Source organism: Podarcis tiliguerta (genome assembly GCF_965153285.1).
Source record: "Podarcis tiliguerta genome assembly, chromosome: 7".
In the NCBI taxonomy this organism is placed as follows: Eukaryota; Metazoa; Chordata; class Lepidosauria; order Squamata; family Lacertidae; genus Podarcis; species Podarcis tiliguerta.
The window spans coordinates 5,185,443-5,203,652 of record NC_139540.1 but is presented as its reverse complement, the minus strand read 5'-3'; the positions used below and the strand labels follow the sequence as shown (position 1 = coordinate 5,203,652).

Sequence of the window (18,210 nt, the reverse complement as noted above, 5' to 3'; positions counted from 1 at the left end):
GAGAAGGATGGAAAGTTAAGTGTAAAAATAAACCTTGTGTTAAGCCTGGTGTGGCAGAATGGAATATTCTGCATTGCAGGGGGTTGGATGAAATGACTATCAGGGTCCCTTCCAACTCTACAGCTGTATGATTCTATGATCTATTTGCATTCATTTGCAGAAATCTTACAGTCGCTACATTGTTAACTACAATTGGTTTAATTGACACAGAAATGAAAAACCCATCAAGGTATATTGCTGCAGGTTTAACAAAGGAATTTTCCATGGGGCTATATTAAAGCCAAGGAGAGTATTCTGAGCTCTTGCTGAGTTGATAATTAACTAACTAATGGCTGTTATCTGGTAGCTAACATGTGAGTGTTGTAACCTTAGATCATGTGATGAAGGTATTGAGTTGCAAATCTCCATTTTGAAGGGAGGTGCCTTCATGTCTTTTGTCTCAAGGCCCCGTGCAGTAAGAACATGCAAAATACCCTCTCTGACTGAGAGAGAGAAAGCAGCTTCATTTGAGATTTATATTTTTAAAAATCATATGTTGATCTGATTTAAAAATAAACCTGAACTCCAGAGTTCTTCAGAACTCAGCAGGCAACATTCTAGACCAGGCATCCACAAACTCGGCCCTCCAGATGTTTTGGGACTACAATTCCCATCATCCCTGACCATTGGTCCTGTTAGCTAGGGATGATGGGAGTTGTAGTCCCAAAACATATGGAAGGCTGAGTTTGGGGATGCCTGTTCTAGACAGTGTCATGTTGTAAGATCCAACATGAGGACCCAAACAATCACTGGCAAGGAAATGCTGGCACAAAGTTAAAGTTTTTTTAAGTACAAGCAAGAATATACAAAACTCAACCATATTGTAATTATTTTAAGGTAAGAAAGAGAAAGAAAGAGAGAAACCCCACCAAACATCCCACCTCGTAAGGGATTATGGAAGAAAGTACATCCGTTCTAGTTCACCCACAAAAAGCCAATTTGTCTGCAATTTGGCAACCTAGATCTATTTGCGGGTGGGGCGTTCTGTGCCTGCACATTTCACATGCTTTGGCCAAAAGGGGAAAAGTCATAGCCATTTTTTTATTTTTCCCATTATAGTCAGTGGGTAATACAGAGCTTCATTTTATACAGAGTGGAACGGAAAGGGAAGCATGGATAAAATCAGAGAGAGCACATAACAATTCAGAAACAGATAATATATATTTTAAAATGCACAGGTGCATATACATTAATCCCCTTAGTGCCCCCCGCCAAATTGGTGACGTTCGAGACTCCAGTCTCTTCTCAAGTACAAGCCGCATTACTTTGCATCTACACCGAGCTGCGAAACATTGCTTGAATAACTGCATAGATTTGCGGTGATCCTGCTGCAGAATGGACATTATCTGTGGATACAGAGCGATATATTTTGTTCATTCCAAGTTGGCATGCCTGTGGGCTTAAAGAGTAAAATGCAAAAAGAAAAAAGAAAAAGAAAAAAAGGCGAAGAAGTTAGAATTAAAATGCTAGTACGAATACAACTCTCAGTAAGCTAACGAAATATCAACGCTGTCTTAAAGCTGACTTCATTAACTTGGTGCCCTTCCCCTGTGCCCAAAGCTGGAGGGGCTATTTGCTGATAAGAAAACTCCCACCGATTTAGAGACAGGACTGACGGGCATATGCTAATACCCAAAGTGGCGGGTGGCCTTCGCAGCGGGACTTCGACAGGATAAAGGCTTTAGAGAGTGTCAGATCAGGATCCACTCATTGGGCTAGCTGGATGTCAAGGAGTGGCAAAAGCAAAAATAAGCAGTCTGTTAAGTTATTTAGCGAGACTTGGAACTGCAATGAGGAATGAAACATTAAGGTTCTTTTTTTTAAAAGTAGTTCATGGACTCTCCTTTGGGAGATTGTGGGAACACGTAAGAAAACTAAGCTCTTTCGGCTAGGTTTGGAGTTTCACAAATTCATGAAGGATAAGACTAGCAACAGCTACTTGTCAAGATGGCTGTATAGTACCTCCAGGAGCAGAAAGACTATCCATCAGAGTGCCAGTTGATTAGAACGTGGTGCTGATAAAGCCAAGGTTGCAGGTTCGATCCCCCTATGGGACAGCTGCATATTCCTGCATTTGCAGAGAGTTGGACTAGATGAGGCTTCCTCAACCTCAGCCCTCCAGATGTTTTGAGACTACAACTCTCATCATCCCTAGCTAACAGGACCAGTGGTCAGAGATGATGGGAATTGTAATCCCAAAACATCTGAAGGGCCAAGTTTGGGGATGCTTGGACTAGATGAGGCTTCCTCAGCCTTGGCCCTCCAGATGTTTTGAGAGTACAGTTCTCATCATCCCTGACCACTGATCCAGCTAGCTAGGGATCATGGGAGTTGTAGGCCAAAAACATCTGGAGGGCCGAGGTTGAGGAAGCCTGGACTAGATGGTCCTCAGGGTCCCAATTCTATCCTTGCAGGCTTCCCATTGGGGCATGTGGTTGACTACTGTGCAAACACAATGCTGGACTAGACAGGCCTCTGGTGCGATCCAGCAAAGTGCTTCTTGCATTCTTAAGTTCTTGCAGACAGCAGGTGTCTGAGCTGTACCACTGCACAATGCAGGTGGGTGGGGGGAAATCACACAACTGAATGTTCTTCCGTGCATATATTCAACCCCTGGCTAATTTTAACAGGTGTTTATATTCCCAGCTGCCAATAATGCCTTTCCCAGGAGCAAATAAATTGGACAGAGTTAGGCAGAAAGTAGGTACAGGATCGTTGTCTGCACCAGCGGAAACACAATTATCTCTGTCTGGGAGCAAACCTGCCAAATTTCTGCAGCATCTCTGCTCACGTGGAGATTTCATTTGGATCAGGGGTAAAGGGAATGTCTTTGCAGGCTGTCGTTGCAATAAATTTAACGTGAGCGAGGGATCCCTCAGGTTCTTAAAAAGTCAATGAAAACACACCCCGTCATTGCTAAACTGATCACGGCTCACTTATGCCAAACTGCTCTTCATTTCCTGCAGTGCAAAAACATTGAAAAGCCCCAGTGCATTATAAGTATGTATCATGCAAAGGGGGTAAACGCATGCAGCACACTCACAAAGGAGACTTGCACACTATCACAAAAAATAATTGCTCTGTGGCAATCATTTAGAAACAGTGCATTTTATACGGAGTGATGCATCTGTTTATTTGAAGGGTTCTTGTCAAACCAACTGGCAGACATTCAAGAGAATCCCAGAAACACACACAGAGAGAGAGACACGCACACAAGCCCTAGGCTTGGTCTGTCAGTTCTTAGTCATTCAACCTTATGAAAGCAATCATGAAAGGAAGAGTTTCCCCTTCATCATCTCAAAGGCACAGCAGCCTACAGCAGCCTACAAATTTACGCACACATATAATTTGGCGAGAGGCCATTAGAGGATATGCTTTGCACAGCCCATGTTCAATTCCTGACATCTTGGCTAAAAGGGACCTCTCATGGGGAACACGTGGAGGCCCCTAGTTGATGCTGGGCTTCAGCATCCATCAACACTAGTCAGCATGACCAGTGGTTAGAGATGATAGGAGTTGGGAGTATCTGGTGGACCAGACATTCAGCCTGCAGAAGAAGAAGACTGAAAGCTGACATGATAAAGGTAAAGGTAAAGGGACCCCTGACCATTAGGTCCACTCACGGACGACTCTGGGGTTGCTGCGCTCATCTCGCTTTATTGGCCGAGGGAGCTGGCGTACAGCTTCCACGCCATGTGGCCAGCACGACTAAGCTCCTTTTGGCAAACTAGAGCAGCACACGGAAACGCCGTTTACCTTCCCGCCAGAGTGGTACCTATTTATCTACTTGCACTTTGACGTGCTTTCGAATTGCTAGGTTGGCAGCAGCAGGGACTGAGCAATGGGAGCTCACCCCGTTGTGGGGATTTGAACCGCCGACCTTCTGATCAGCAAGTCCTAGGCTCTGTGGTTTAACCCACAGCGCCACCCGTGTCCCTTTGAAGCCATCTTCATGATAGCCATCTTCAAATATCTGAAGGATTGTCATGTGGAAGATGGAGGAGGATTACTTCCTGCTGCTCCAGAGGGTAGAACCCAAAGCAAGAGATTCAAATTATAAGAAAAGAGATTCTGACTAAACATTGGGAATAACTTTCTCACAGTAGGAGACATTAGACTGTGGGATGGACTCCCATGGAAGGTGATGGACCTTCATTGGAAGTTTTTAAAGAGTGGGTGGATGGCTATTTGATGGGGATTCTTTAGCTGTGACTCTTGCATTGAAGAGGTTGGACTAGATTGCCCTTATGGGTCTCTTCCAACACTCTGATTCTATGATTCTGTGATCACAGGATTTCCAAACCCATGGTGTAGAAATGGTAGTCTACACAAAGCAAAATGGGCCATGGTCTGACTTACTATATAGCAGTTTTCCATGAATGGAATGGGCCATTGTTATGGGGGGCCCTAGATACAGTCATACCTCATGTTACGTTTGCTTCATGTTACGTTTTTTCAGGTTGCGTCCTGCGGCAACCCAGAAGTACTGGAAAGGGTTACTTCAGGGTTTCACCGCTCACGCATGCGCAGAAGTGCTAAATTGCACTTTGTGCATGCACACAAGCGCCAAATCACACTGCACACCTGCGCAGATACTGTGCTTCAGGTTGCGGGCTTTCCATGTTGCAAACGAGCCTCCGGAACGGATCCCGTTCGCAACCAGAGGTACCACTGTATTGAAAACCTTGCATAGGTGGGGAACTTGATAACTCACAACCGATAAATAAATCAACATTTTAAAATACATATTCCTTGTGTCGTCCAGAAAAGTAGAGGTGAGTGGGTTAAAGAGCTCTAAAAGAGGCCAATTAAATGTGTTGAAATGTCAATAAAACATGAAAAGTGCAGCAGATATACAGAGGAGGGAAAGTAAGTACTAACTGGCTTTTCTTTCCTTTTTTGCTACCTGTTTTATGAGTATGTATTAGAAAAAAATAAAATCCGCCCCTCCAGCAGGATTTAGGAATGGAGAGGTAAAAGCTAACACAGCAATTCCCTCGGAGCGTTTCGCTCTTGCAAACGGAAACGCATCTGGAGTCAAAGGGCAGGTTGTGGATATTGTGCTTATTTGTTATTCGGAGAAATATCTTTAATATTGTAACGAGGCAAAAGAGAGAGAGAGAGGAAGAATAGAAAATGGTAAATGCTGCTACTTCTCCCCCTGAAGTCATGTCTGTTCTGCATGCTGAGTCTCCAGATGCCAGAGATTTCCCAGGGGAACATGGCTGCAACATCCATCGCTGTGTCGCTCTGTGAACTGAGCATCTCAGGAGGATATTTCATCTGTGGCAATGGTGACAGGTAAATTATCAGGGTGATGGTGATACCCTGTCACTACAATGAGCTTAATTCTATAGTTGGGAGGATGTGGGGCTTTGGAGTCCTCTTTTTCCCTTCTGCTGTTGCTCTCTGTGGTCCACTCCTCCTGGCACAGGGATGGCTGAGACAGTCTGAAGGCTGCATCCCAATCTTCAGTCCTACTGAATTTTAATTATGATGTCATAGCCTCCAACATTCCTCAGAGGAAAACAGGGATATTTTGTTCTACATCAGTACCACCAGCCAGAGCATTTCCTCCTGGTCAAGCTCCAAAGTTATTAGAGGAAACACACAAAACGGCAGCATTTTAAGCATAGAAATCTTTGAATTTATGTATTGCATTTAGGGGAGTCTGAGGGGAAAAGAAAACCCCAAATCAATAAATACAGTGGTACCTCGGGTTAAGAACTTAATTCGTTCTGGAGGTCCGTTCTTAACCTTAACCTTCACCGTTCTTTAGCTAATGGGGCCTCCCGCTGCCGCCATGCCACCGCTGCGTGATTTCTGTTCTCATCCTGAAGCTAAGTTTTTAACCCGAGATACTATTTCTGGGTTAGCGGAAATCATGCTCTGGCAGCGTGGCAGCAGCAAGAGGCCCCATTAGCTAAAGTGGTGCTTCAGGTTAAGAACAGTTTCAGGTTAAGTACGGACCTCCAGAACGAATTAAGTACTTAACCCGAGGTACCACTGTAGCTGCCAGCATCACTTACTGTACTTTGGGGCATTGATAAAACACACACTTTTTTTTCCTTTTAAGTGTCTTTCAGGTGCAGCTCCCAGCTTATATATTTGATTCCAGCATAGGCAGGATCACGGCGAGATTGCTTTTGTGCAGTGTTTAAAACAAGCACACATTGGAAATGTGGGTGGGAGACATGTCTGGAAAAAATGGAAAGGTTCAGGAAACGGCATGTGCAGTTTTCTTTGAAATATGGATTTATAAATGAAATGAAATAACCAATGGAAAATTCCTGATGCACTGGCTCCATTTCAAAACGGAGGCCGTGCAATTTGCAAGTCCAAAATCTGGGTGGGAATTCAAATGAGGAGCCTGGAAGAAGCACCTCCTCAAGGAATTTTGGACTTTGGTTTGTCTTCAGGGTAGAACTGGCGCGAGAAGTTGATAAAAAATGGCAGCCCTATGCTTATTTTTCGAAATCCTTTGCCTTAACATGATTTAGGCAAAGTTCTTATAGAGTGGAGAGTGGAGTTTAAAAGACTACAGTGGTACCTCAGGTTACAGACACTTCAGGTTACAGACGCTTCAGGTTACAGACTCCGCTAACCCAGAAATAGTACCTCGGGTTAAGAACTTTGATTCAGGTTGAGAACAGAAATTGTGCAGCTGCGGCGCAACAGCAGCAGGAGGCCCCATTAGCTAAAGTGTTGCTTCAGGTTAAGAACAGTTTCAGGTTAAGAACGGACCTCCGGAACGAATTAAGTACTTAACCCGAGGTACCACTGTATATGCAAATGAACAAATAAGGGGAGACAAACGGGACCAATTTTGCATCCCCTAAATGCAGTTCTCATTGGAAATGTTGCATTTCAAAGGGCTCACAATGAGAGTGACCTCAAACTTCACACACGGACTTGAGAGAATCCCAGAGACTAATTTTTGCAATGGCTGTGCAACTGTTTGGAAAGTGATTGATTGAGAAATAGAGAAGATTAAAAAGAAATGGACACAAGTTGAGATTTGGGGAAATAGTATTGGGGGGAGGGGAAAGGATCATAGGTCCATGGAGGACTAGAGAGGACAGGATTCCATAGGCAGCTGAGCAATGTGGCCATGCCAGTGGGCTGCTTTTGCCCAATGACTGGCAGCTGTTAAATAGGATGAAGTCCCAGAGGTTCTGGAGGGGGAAATAGTCCTGCAATCTGGCCTCTCAACCACTAGCCGACGTATGACGCGGTGGTAAAAACAGAGAGCCAATAAGCAAAACTGGCCCCATGGCATCAATTTGGGAAGAAAGAGCAATTGCATGGAAGAGAGCTGGCCGTGTTTTGCCCTTATTTACAGCGTTCGTTAGGCTGAGTTATTGCTTCACTCAACATTTCCTCATAGATGGGAACTGCTGTGGCTGCAACAACCTTTTCCCAGTAGTTCTCTGGAAAGGCCAGAGGGGAGGTGCCAGAAACATGCACCCCGATGCAGTAACCGGATGCGCCATCTTTCCATAGGAAGCATACAGGAGGCAGCATTAAAAGCAGGTCTGGAGAGCAGAGACTTGTCCTAAAGATGTAACATTTTCAAGCAGGGAATTCAGTGGTAGAAAGCATTGCGAACCCCACCAGTCACAAGAACCTTTATGCATTCTTGGGAGGTATTTCTTCCAAGTACAGGAATCACCACATTGCATTATGTGAGCCAATCTGCCTTATGTTGGTCGGATGTGTGGACCATCTAATCCAGGGATGGCAAACCTCAGGCCAGGGAGATGAATGCAGTCCTCCATGTCCCTGAGACTCTATCCATATCACACCACTTGAGAAGGTTTTCAATTTCATTGTTCCGCAAGGGACAATGACAATAAAGATATTGTATATCGTATAAGGTGAACAACCTTCTCAAGCATCCCTGAGGCCTCTTCAAGCATCAGTTTTGAAGGTGCAAATGAGAACCCCACTCCCCCAGTGTGGATGTGGATACTGGGGGGAAATCCCCGGTGCCAGTCTGAAAATGGCTCTTGTTCCCATCTTGGAAACCCTATGGTTTCCCTTTCAGACTAATATCAACCATACACAGGTCAGAGTGTCTGCCTTGCACACACAGTTCCATTAGTGGAACAAGGCTCACCCCACATATTCCAACTTGCCCCTGCAATTATTTAACCTGGACACCTCAAGGTGCTCAAGCTGGTACTGAAAATATCCTAAAGGAGGATTCAAGGTGGACCAAAAGAAATAAATACACTGGCGTTATGTCGATTATGGCTGCCCATCCAAATTGAGAGAAGTATAGTAGTCATCAGTATACACTGAAAATTCAACTCTCAAATCCTTGGTTAGTTCTCTACTCTGAGGATAAGGGAGATGGATCAAACATCTCTAGGAGTTTCTCCAAATCTCTCTTCTTGCTCTTCAAAGCTGCTCCAGGGAAGGAAATGACATACTTATAGAAAGGGCTTTGCAAAGGAGCAGCAAGGGTCTCTCAGTACGAGACACAGCTGGCTCCTCTTTGCTCACTGAGCCGAAGAATCAGTGGTGCATTTTCTGCTTTAGAAACTTGGGAGGATGACAGCTGGCTCAGCTGTATTTCAGAGAAATTATTTCTAAGGAGAGGAAAACTCTGTGGGAACTTACTTCACCTTGACATTGCAGACAGTAAGTTCCATTTTGATTCTGTGCACATTGGTGTGGATGGAGGAGTCTGGAAGCCCATGCCAGGGTGGCTGAGGGCTGGCAGAAATGCTGGGCAAAGCCATGGGACACTGAGTCAGGAGACTTTTTGAGGCAGTCAGCAACAAGGAGCCAAAAGCAAACACTAGACAATAACAGTGAGCAATTTAAAGGCAGCAATAGCTGGCCATCAGCACCAGAGGGTTCAGGACCAAGGACAGCTCCCAAGAATCATGGATGTTGCTCCAATAAGAGTCAGAGCCTGGCAGAACCCATACATATAAGGTCAGACTGATAACTACATATATGGAAGGCTGCCTGCCCCCTGTAAGAGTCAGAATGTTCACGTAGAACAGGGGGCACCACACATTTTGAGCCTCTGGGCATATCTGGCACTTTGAGGAAGTTTTGTGGGCCCCAGTTACTAAATGGCTGCCATGGGTGTATGGTGTAACACAAAATGGCTTCCATGGGGGCCTGGTATAAAGGCTGCCACATCTTTAAAAAAACAGAGAGCAAGAAACAGGAACACAAAATGGTGTGACCATATCCAACCCACACCACACATCACAGGGAACATGATCTCTCCATTAGTCTCTGCTGTGGTCTCCCACAGAGAAAGGTTCTTTGTACCTTTCCTGTGTTCAGACGAGATGGATGGGTGACCAACACTGACACCTAATGGAAGGTGGACATGGTTAACCTGTTCCTATGCAAAGAGGAACAGAGCAAGAAGAGGAAACAGCCGGTCATGCATTGCGAATTTTTGAAGGAATATTGACCAAAACCTTTTGCAATAGGAGGTCCTGGTAGGCACCACATTGAGAATCCCTGCTTTAGACTCTTGATTGTGTGGCCTCTAGATGCGCCTTCAACAAAAGGCAGATACACAACCACTGACCCTTGGGCTAAAACTGCTTTAAACAGGAGGACCATTTTGGTAGGATTGACTATACAGTACTAAGTTAAATACTGCCTACCAGACACACACCTATGATCTTACAACAAATTTATTGAGCAGATGCCCAGGTGTACTGGTCCTTCCTCTGCAGCAGGGGTAGCTACCTGGTGCCCTCCAAATGCCATTGGGCTCCTAACTCCCTTTATCTCCAGTCAGGATGGCTAATGGCCAGATCTACTGGGATTTGTAGCCCAAGAACTTTGGGAGAGCCACAGGTGACCCACCGCTGCTCTACAATCAAAAGGAGAAGAGCAACTAGAGAGATATTGTGATACGCTGGGGGAGTTGAATGACCTTTCAATGCTAACTGTGCTTAAATGTATTTCATGTAATATATCCTGGGAGCTGGATGTAGTATGAGGCAGCCTTCACTAACCTGGCAACCTCCAGATTTCTTGGATTACAACTCCCATCAACCCCAGTCAACTGGCTGCTGAAGGCGGTATGGGAATTGGCTAGAAATGTCAGAAATACCCAAAATTCTACCCACTTTGGCGAATAAAGCCGGACAGCACAGCTGCAATACATTTCATTTTACCTTTTGACCTACCCAAGTTGCTTCCACACTAACCAAAAATAAAGTTGCTGCTCTTGCCTACAACAGCTCCTTTGAGCCATCTGGTTTTCTTAGCTTTTACATCCATCCTTTGAGATGCTATGAGAAGAGCCTACCTGGGAAAACCCGGAGGGTTTAATTCTTGACCGAAACGGAGATGATTATGATGATGACCAGAAGAACTGCCAGGACGGCAGATATGACACAGCACTTGATCCTCCTGGCTCGTCGCTGAAACAGATAAAGGAAAGAAACCGGGATGAATACATTATCCTTGAGTGGTAGGACTGACTGATCACTATGGGGCATCGGGTGATGCTTTCTGAGTCAACTGCCACTGGGAGCTGATTTGCAGGTTCAGAGAAATGAAGAAAAGTGGGTGCATCATGGGCGCGGTACTTGGAAACCATGCATCTTGATTTGCATGCATAGGACATCTCCACCAGCTTTGGCCAGTGGCTCAGCTGCATCCTTATCTGGACAGGGGCAGCCTAACCACTGCTGTCTTTGTTCTGGTAACCTCTAGGTTGAATTACTGCAACACATTATATATGCCTAAGCTACTGCAAAATTCAGCAGCCAGGTTGCTCACCGGGGCAAGATTTTTTGAACTTATTACACCAAACCTGGCCTGACTGCACTGGCTTCCAATTAAGTTCCCAGGCCCAATTCGAAGTGCTGGTTTTGACCTATAAAGCCTTAAATGGACTGGGACTGCAATACCCAAAGAACCACCTCTCTCCATATGAACCTGAGATCATCATCTGAAGCTCTTCTTGTGTGCCTACTTCACAAGAGGTCTAGAGGGGGGCAACAGGAAAAGGAGCCTTTTCTGTGGTGGCTCCTCATTTGTGGAATGCGCTCCCTAGGGAGATTTGCCTGGTGTCTTCATTATGTACCTTTAGGCGCCAGAAGAAGAAGATTTTGGCCTTGATATCCCGCTTTACCACTACCCTAAGGAGTCTCAAAGCGGCTAACATTCTCCTTTCCCTTCCTCCCTCACAACAAACACTCTGTGAGGTGAGTGGGGCTGAGAGACTTCAGAGAAGTGTGACTGGCCGAAGGTTACCCAGCAGCTGCATGTGGAGGAGTGGAGATGCAAACCCGGTTCACCAGATTACGAGTCCACCGCTCTTAACCACTACACCACACTGGCCCTCAAAGCTTTGCTGGCCAGGCAAAAATTTTCCTCTTTAACCAGGCCTTGGGCTGATTGACATACAATGACCTTTTAAAATGTGTTGTGCAAGGGGGTATTATTGGGTTGTCTTTGTTTTTGTTATGTATTTTGTGTTTTTTACATTGTGATTCTTTGTTGTGAACTGCCCCGTGATCCATGGGTAAAGGGCGGTATTTTTCCAAACACAATTCAAAGTGTTGGTGCTGACCTTGAAAGCCCTAAGCAGCCTCAGCCCAGTATACCTGCAGGAGCGTCTCCACCCATATCGTCTAGCCAGGACACTGAGGTCCAGCTCCAAGGGCCTTCTGGCGGTTGCCTTACTGTGAGAAGTGAAGTTACAGGGAACCAGGCAGAGGGCCTTCTCAGTGGTGGCGCCCGCCCTGTGGAATGCCCTCCCTTCAGATGTGAAGGAAATAAACAACTATCAGACTTTTAGAAGGCATCTGAAGGCAACCCTGTATCGGGGAAGTTTTAATGTCTAATATTTTACATTCTTATGTGCTGTAAGCCGCCCAGAGTGACTGGGGAAACCCAGCCAGATGGGTGGGGCATAATAATAATAATAATAATAATAATAATAATAATCCCATGTAACCACATCCCCTCCCAAATCTCTGAATGTGTGAAGTTGTCCTCAGCCCCCCACACCCCAGGAATAGTTACTACCTTCCCTACAATCCCAGCAACAAGCAGCAGCAGTGGCGTAGCGTGGGGGGTGCAGGGGGGGCCAGCCGCACCGGGCGGAACATCTGGGGGGGTAGGGGCCGCAAATCCACAGGATAGGGGCGCAAATCCATGGGTTAGGGGGTGCAAATTACTTGCCTTGCCCCGGGTGCTGACAACCCACACTACGCCACTGAGCAGCAGCAAAGCTTTGTGCAATCTGCTGTAATAAATGCTATTAATAGCCACAGCAACTTGCACCTACAGCTGTGCCCTGTGCTGCTCATTGTGGGCTCTGGCTCTCTGGTAAACGCAGGGGAAAGGAATAAAGTCTTCAGAACGAGCCATTTCCCCTTTGTTTATTGTTGCCTGATCTTCCATGCTAACTGAACTTCCGCTCTCCTTTGATCAAATCTGTTGTTCGTGAAGTTCCCACGCATTTCTGTTAAAGGGGGCAAGACGTCCGTGCTACTGAGAGAGAACCGGGCAAAGTGACCTTTTAAAAGATGTACGAATTATAATGCATTGCCCGAACCCGGCAACCTTTAAGGCAAAAACTTCCTTAAAATGTATTTGCTGTGAAACATCACTGCTTTGACAGTGCAGGCTGGAAAGGCCAATTGTATCATTAACCACTATTTTTATTTTTATTTTTTTGTCTGGTAGAGAGGAGTTATTTAAATTGTGACTGAGTTGCTATATGTGACATTAACATATGAGAGTGCTGGAGGTGAAATAGTTAAACAGGTTACCCAATCAGGACCCAGGGGGTGGAGTCAGGGGGACTATAAGACCAGCTCTGGGGGGAGTTCATGAAGGAGTTCATTGGGAGTTGGCTGGTTGGTTGGAGTGGGAGTGAATTGGGATAGAGTTTGTGGGTAGGTTGAGTGAGTGTAGTGAAATAAGCTGTCAGGAATAGTTAGGGGCTATGAAGACAAGTAAATATCTGAGAGGTGGTGTAGTGAGTGAGAGCAGGTAGCGGAAGTTATAGGTCTGGATAGGCACCCCATGAATGTAATTGACTGATACTGTTTATGAAACCACACGCTTGTTAAACTGCAATAAATAAACAGTAGTTTATATCCCAATTTAAACCGGACTGGACTCAGTATTGTACCAGATAGGGCCTGGGTGGTGGCAGCAAGAAATCAAGTGGTGGCACAGGGATCAATAGACGGTGAAACGTCTGGGGACCCTGTGTGATCGCCACACTATGGTCCTTAACAGGATGTTCAGGAAGATCCAGGGTCTCCCTGTGTGGGACCACTTCTTACAGCTAATCACTTCTTCTCCTTCCTGGTTTTGTCACATGGGTGATTCCAGCCATTTGGGCATCTTGCAAGGACAAAGATGGCATCATGACACGGGTTAGCCAATCTGACCTGAGCATGGGAATTAATCACTGGGGGCAAATCAAGGCAGCTTAGAGTGAGATACGGTTTAATGAACAATGCCGGCCAGTCAAGGAACATGAAGTGGATGAAATTGCTGCTAAATTATACAGATAATTAAATGAGTTGTCTTAATTCACTCAATAATTTGGTCAAGTTAGACCCACCCCCCTTCCCCCACACATTGCATGACAATGGCTCAGATAAATCTTTCCTGTGTTCTTATCCCATTTTATTATCAACAATCCAAGAGATAGGTTGTGAGATCATGACCCAACCAAGAAGGGATTTTAGGATGAGAACCTAAATCATGAGGCTTATAGAAATGTGAGTCCATGGTGCTACAATCACTTCCCTGCCCATCCTAAGCTATCAAGGATATTCCAGCACATGTGAAATGATAATTATTTTATTTATTTAAAATATTTGCACATGCTTTAAGCTCAAACATGGAAAGGAAGCTAGGTATGCTGCTGATTGGACTAAAGATTGGTTTAATCCTGCAATTCAACTTCCAATGGAAGCCACACAATAGCTATGTCAGAGAACTGTAGAGATGTAAGGGACCACGAGAGTTATCTAGTCCAACCCCCCAGCTATGCAGGAATTTTCTGCCCAGTGAGGGGCTTGAACCCACAATCCTGAGATGAAGAGTCTCATGCTCTACCGAGGTATTGTAAAATAATACCTTTGTTTCATCCTCCAGCCAATGCTCTCTGCCCCAATGACAAACCTAGACAGCACCTTAAAAAGCAGAGACATCACCTTGCCGACAAAGGTTCCTATAGTTAAAGCTATGGTTTTCCCAGTAGTGATGTATGGAAGTGAGAGCTGGACCATAAAGAAGGCTGATGGCCGAAGAATTGATGCTTTTGAATTCTGGTGCTGGAGGAGACTCTTGAGAGTCCCATGGACTGCAAGAAGATCAAACCGATCCATTCTTAAATAAATCAGCCCTGAGTGCTCACTGGAAGGACAGATCCTGTAGCTGAGACTCCAATACTTCCTCATGAGAAGAGAAGACTCCCTGGAAAAGACCCCGATGTTGGGAAAGATGGAGGGCGCAAGGAGAAGGGGACGACAGAGGAAGAGATGGTTGGACAGCTACCAGCATGAGTTTGACCAAACTGCGGGAGGCAGTGGAAGACAGGAGTGCCTGGCGTGCTCTGGTCCAGAGGGTCACAGAGAGTCGGACACGACTAAACAACTAAATAAAAACAACAACAGCTAGCGCCTCACCATCTCTCATCCAACCAGAGTCCTCAAAAACACTTACTCAACCCAATTTTTCATGCAGAGCCCTCCTTGTACCTTATCTGGAGTTGTTTGTCACCCTCACATTTGGCTTTTAGGTTTTTCCTTAACTGGTTCTTACCAGTTTTGTGGTCAAGCTGCATAGTTAGACTGCCTCACAGATAACAGGTTTTACAGAGTTTCTACATCATAGCAGAGTGATTAGAATTCAGCAGATGCTGCCTAACCCTAAACTGATGATATTTTGCAGATAACAAACTGAGCAAGAGCCCGGTAAATAATACAAGGGGCAATAAAACAGAGAAGCTTGACTTTCTTAGGTCAGGAAACAAACTCCTTTGAAACCAATTTTCCTACCAATTCCTCCAGCAGTCAAATGTCTTCCTCACTGACAACTAACTCCCAACTCCCAAACTCAAACTTCCAGCCAACCAGAGCCAGCTGTCAGCCGGATCAATGTCAAAATTAACCCTTTGGGACACACCCTAAGCCAGCCTTTCTCAACCTGTGGGTCCCCAGATGTTGTTGAACTACAACTCCTATCACCCCTAGCTAGCAAGGCCAGAGCTCAGGGATGATGGGAGTTGTAGTCCAACAACATCTGGGGACCCACAGGTTGAGAACCGATGCCCTAAGTGATCCGAATCCCCCACTCCAGTGCAAAGTAACATGGGTACATGGTTGGTTGTGAAATGCAAGACTTGCCAAATTGTTCCTACCATTTAACTTCCTAGATTATCTAGGCCTTGGGGTGATCTCAGGATACAGGCAATTAACTTCAAGTAAACTACTTGAAGAGGAAAACTTTTCCTCCTTCATCTGAACAAGACACTTTGCTTATCCACTTACGTGAAGGGGGGAAAGAAATTGAGGACAGACCAACCCAAAGTGATTACCAAAATAAGCGGATTACAGCTAAAGAGAAGTTCTAATGACATAAAGAAGCCAGCGCTAAATGATGATCTTTTTCTTTTTCAAGTTTAAGTACAAGGGATATGACAACCCGACGGAATGCATGTGATACATAACATAAGATTTCTCACGTGGAATCCAGATTTATATATAAGTAGCTGTCAGGACTGCTAGAAGAGAGAGAGATAGGGAAGGTGTCGCCTCTGCTAAGCCTCTGAGCAGGACACCAAAATCCTGGCTCTGTGGCCAGTTTTATAATCTGTAGAAACAAGTTGTTGTGTTTGAGAGGTGGGAGCAGAGGAACATCCGCACTGTGATACTGGCTCCCCAAACTAACTAAAGCCTAAGTTTTACTTTCCAGATGGGACTGAGTAATAAATCAGAGGTCACATATGCACCCACTTCTCTTGTTTCGTCATCTGCTTTCTGCTAGCTGGAGTTTCTTCCTTGTGGCAAACTTTCACTCGATCTACAACCTCAGTGTGGAGCTTGAGGTGTCACACAATATAGCAGCTGCAGGTCAAGAAGAATTTGTTTTTCTATTTCCTTGTTCTCAACTTCTCATTCTTCCTCCCGGAGGGAGCGCAGAGTAGCTAACTCCCTGGAGCCTGGTGGGAGTTGAGAGCCCAGCGTCGTCTGAAGGGCCACAGGCTCCCTACTCCTGCCTTAAGACACAAGACACAAACGGCCTTAAACAAGACACAGATTTGTGGATAGTTTTTATGGGTCCAGCGGGTCTGGGCAGTAGCAACTCAATACACAAGATGGCATGCAATTGAAGCCCTCTGAACAACGACGATTCAGAATGTTCTTATAAATGGAATTGATGGATTCTGCACCCTTTTCCAAAATGGAGAAACACGTGTGAAACAACCCATTCTGTTCTTTTTAAAAAATTGGAAACATAAAAGGCAGGGATGGAGAACCTGGTGCCTTTCAGATGTTGCTGGATTCAACACCCATCATCCCTGACTTGCGGCTGTATTGCTTGGGACTAATAGGAGCTGGTGTCCAAAAAATCTGCTGTAAGAAAAGACAGCAGCCAGCCAGATAGATGCCCATGAGCAGAACCTGACGGCAATACTTGAGCTGGCATTAATATCTCAGCGAATTGGCTCCAATTGGCTCCAGGCACCATTTATCCTCCTAAAGCACAAGCTTTTCTGCCCAGCCCAGTCTTGCTGTTTTTCTCTATAGCTGGGCAAAGAAGATTGCAGGCTCCCTATGGACCTCAAAGCAAAGGAGATCTGAGCGATGCTAAACAACGTCTAATCCAGGTAAACAGTCACTATCCACGGCCATCTCTGGCATGCATCAAATTAGGCTAAACAAATTTGTCCTGTAGTTTTAGGGTTGTTTGAAATGAACGTTGAACAAACGCAAGTTTGCCTGGTTTGTATGCTGTTATACATATTTCTATTTACTTGGCGACCGAGCATGTTTCTCCATCCCATTCTTGTACCAGTTTGGAAAGATCCTTTTGGAGCTCTTCACAATCTCTTTTTGTTTTAACCTTTCAGTCACAAAACTTGAGTTTACCAGACATTAAAAAGAAACTATTGCTGTTTCAATTTTGTTGTTGTTGTTTAGTTGTTTAGTCATGTCCAACTCTTCATGACCCCATGAACCAGAGCATGCCAGGCACTTCTGTCTTCCACTGCCTCCTGCAGTTTGGTCAAACTCATGTTGGTCGCTTCGAGAACAGTGTCCAACCATCTCATCCTCTGTTGTCCCCTTCTCCTTGTGCCCTCCATCTTTCCCAACATCAGGGTTTTTTCCAGGGAGTCTTCTCTTCTCATGAGGTGGCCAAAGTCTTGGAGCCTCAGCTTCACGATCTGTCCTTCCAGTGAGCACTCAGGGCTGATTTCCTTCAGAATGGAAAGGTTTTATCTTCTTGCAGTCCATGGGACTCTCAAGAGTCTCCTCCAGCACCAGAATTCAAAAGCATCAATTCTTCAGTGATCAGGCTTCCTTATGGTCCAGCTCTCACTTCCATACATCACTACTAGAAAACCATATCTGGCAAATACCTATTATGATTTATACTCTGCACAGCCAAAATAGCAGCTTCTCCTCCCCCTCTCCCTCTTTCCAGCCCCACAACATTGGCCCAAGAGCCATGACTCTCCAAGCTCCTCTTCTGAAAGTTGCTGTGTTGTAAATATCACTGCTGTGTTTTTTTCCAACTATAAAACCAGAACGACCCTACTTTTTGATAGCATGGGCATCAAGAACTGATTGTGCCATTTCATGATGAGTCTCGGTCTCCCTTTTTAACACTGTATCCCAAACACTCCACCCTCCAATTTCCTACATCTATGTGCAGGACACAAAATTGGGGAGAGACATTTTCTGCAATTTTCCGAGGGGGGGGGGGGAAGGATGTTTGCAGGGCAGACAACTTTACCTATAAAGAAGAAGCAGATATTTCCTTTCTTTGTTTTATTTTAAATTTTTATAATGGAAAAAATATGAGAGAAAGAAAACATTTAAAGAGCAGCCAAAGGGAAAGGATTTGTGTGTGTGTTCCAAACTCAGTTTAACCCTTCATGTCCTCTGATAAACACCTGAATCCAGATTGTGGCTCTCATTT

The 18,210-nt window shown here is 45.1% G+C and overlaps 1 protein-coding gene across 1 annotated transcript in view; it reads right to left on the bottom strand.

Moving 5' to 3' along the window:
* Window positions 1–1,060: 1,060 nt before the first annotated feature.
* Window positions 1,061–18,210, bottom strand: part of TSNARE1 (t-SNARE domain containing 1) — a 356,177-nt gene continuing 339,027 nt past the window's right edge. Inside the window, exons 11-12 of the mRNA XM_083449087.1 lie at window positions 10,334–10,448; window positions 1,061–1,438 (exon numbers count right to left, since the gene is read on the bottom strand). Coding sequence (XP_083305213.1) covers window positions 10,353–10,448 — 96 coding nt within the window. The 3' untranslated portion in view covers window positions 1,061–1,438; window positions 10,334–10,352. The remainder of the gene's footprint in view (window positions 1,439–10,333; window positions 10,449–18,210) is intronic.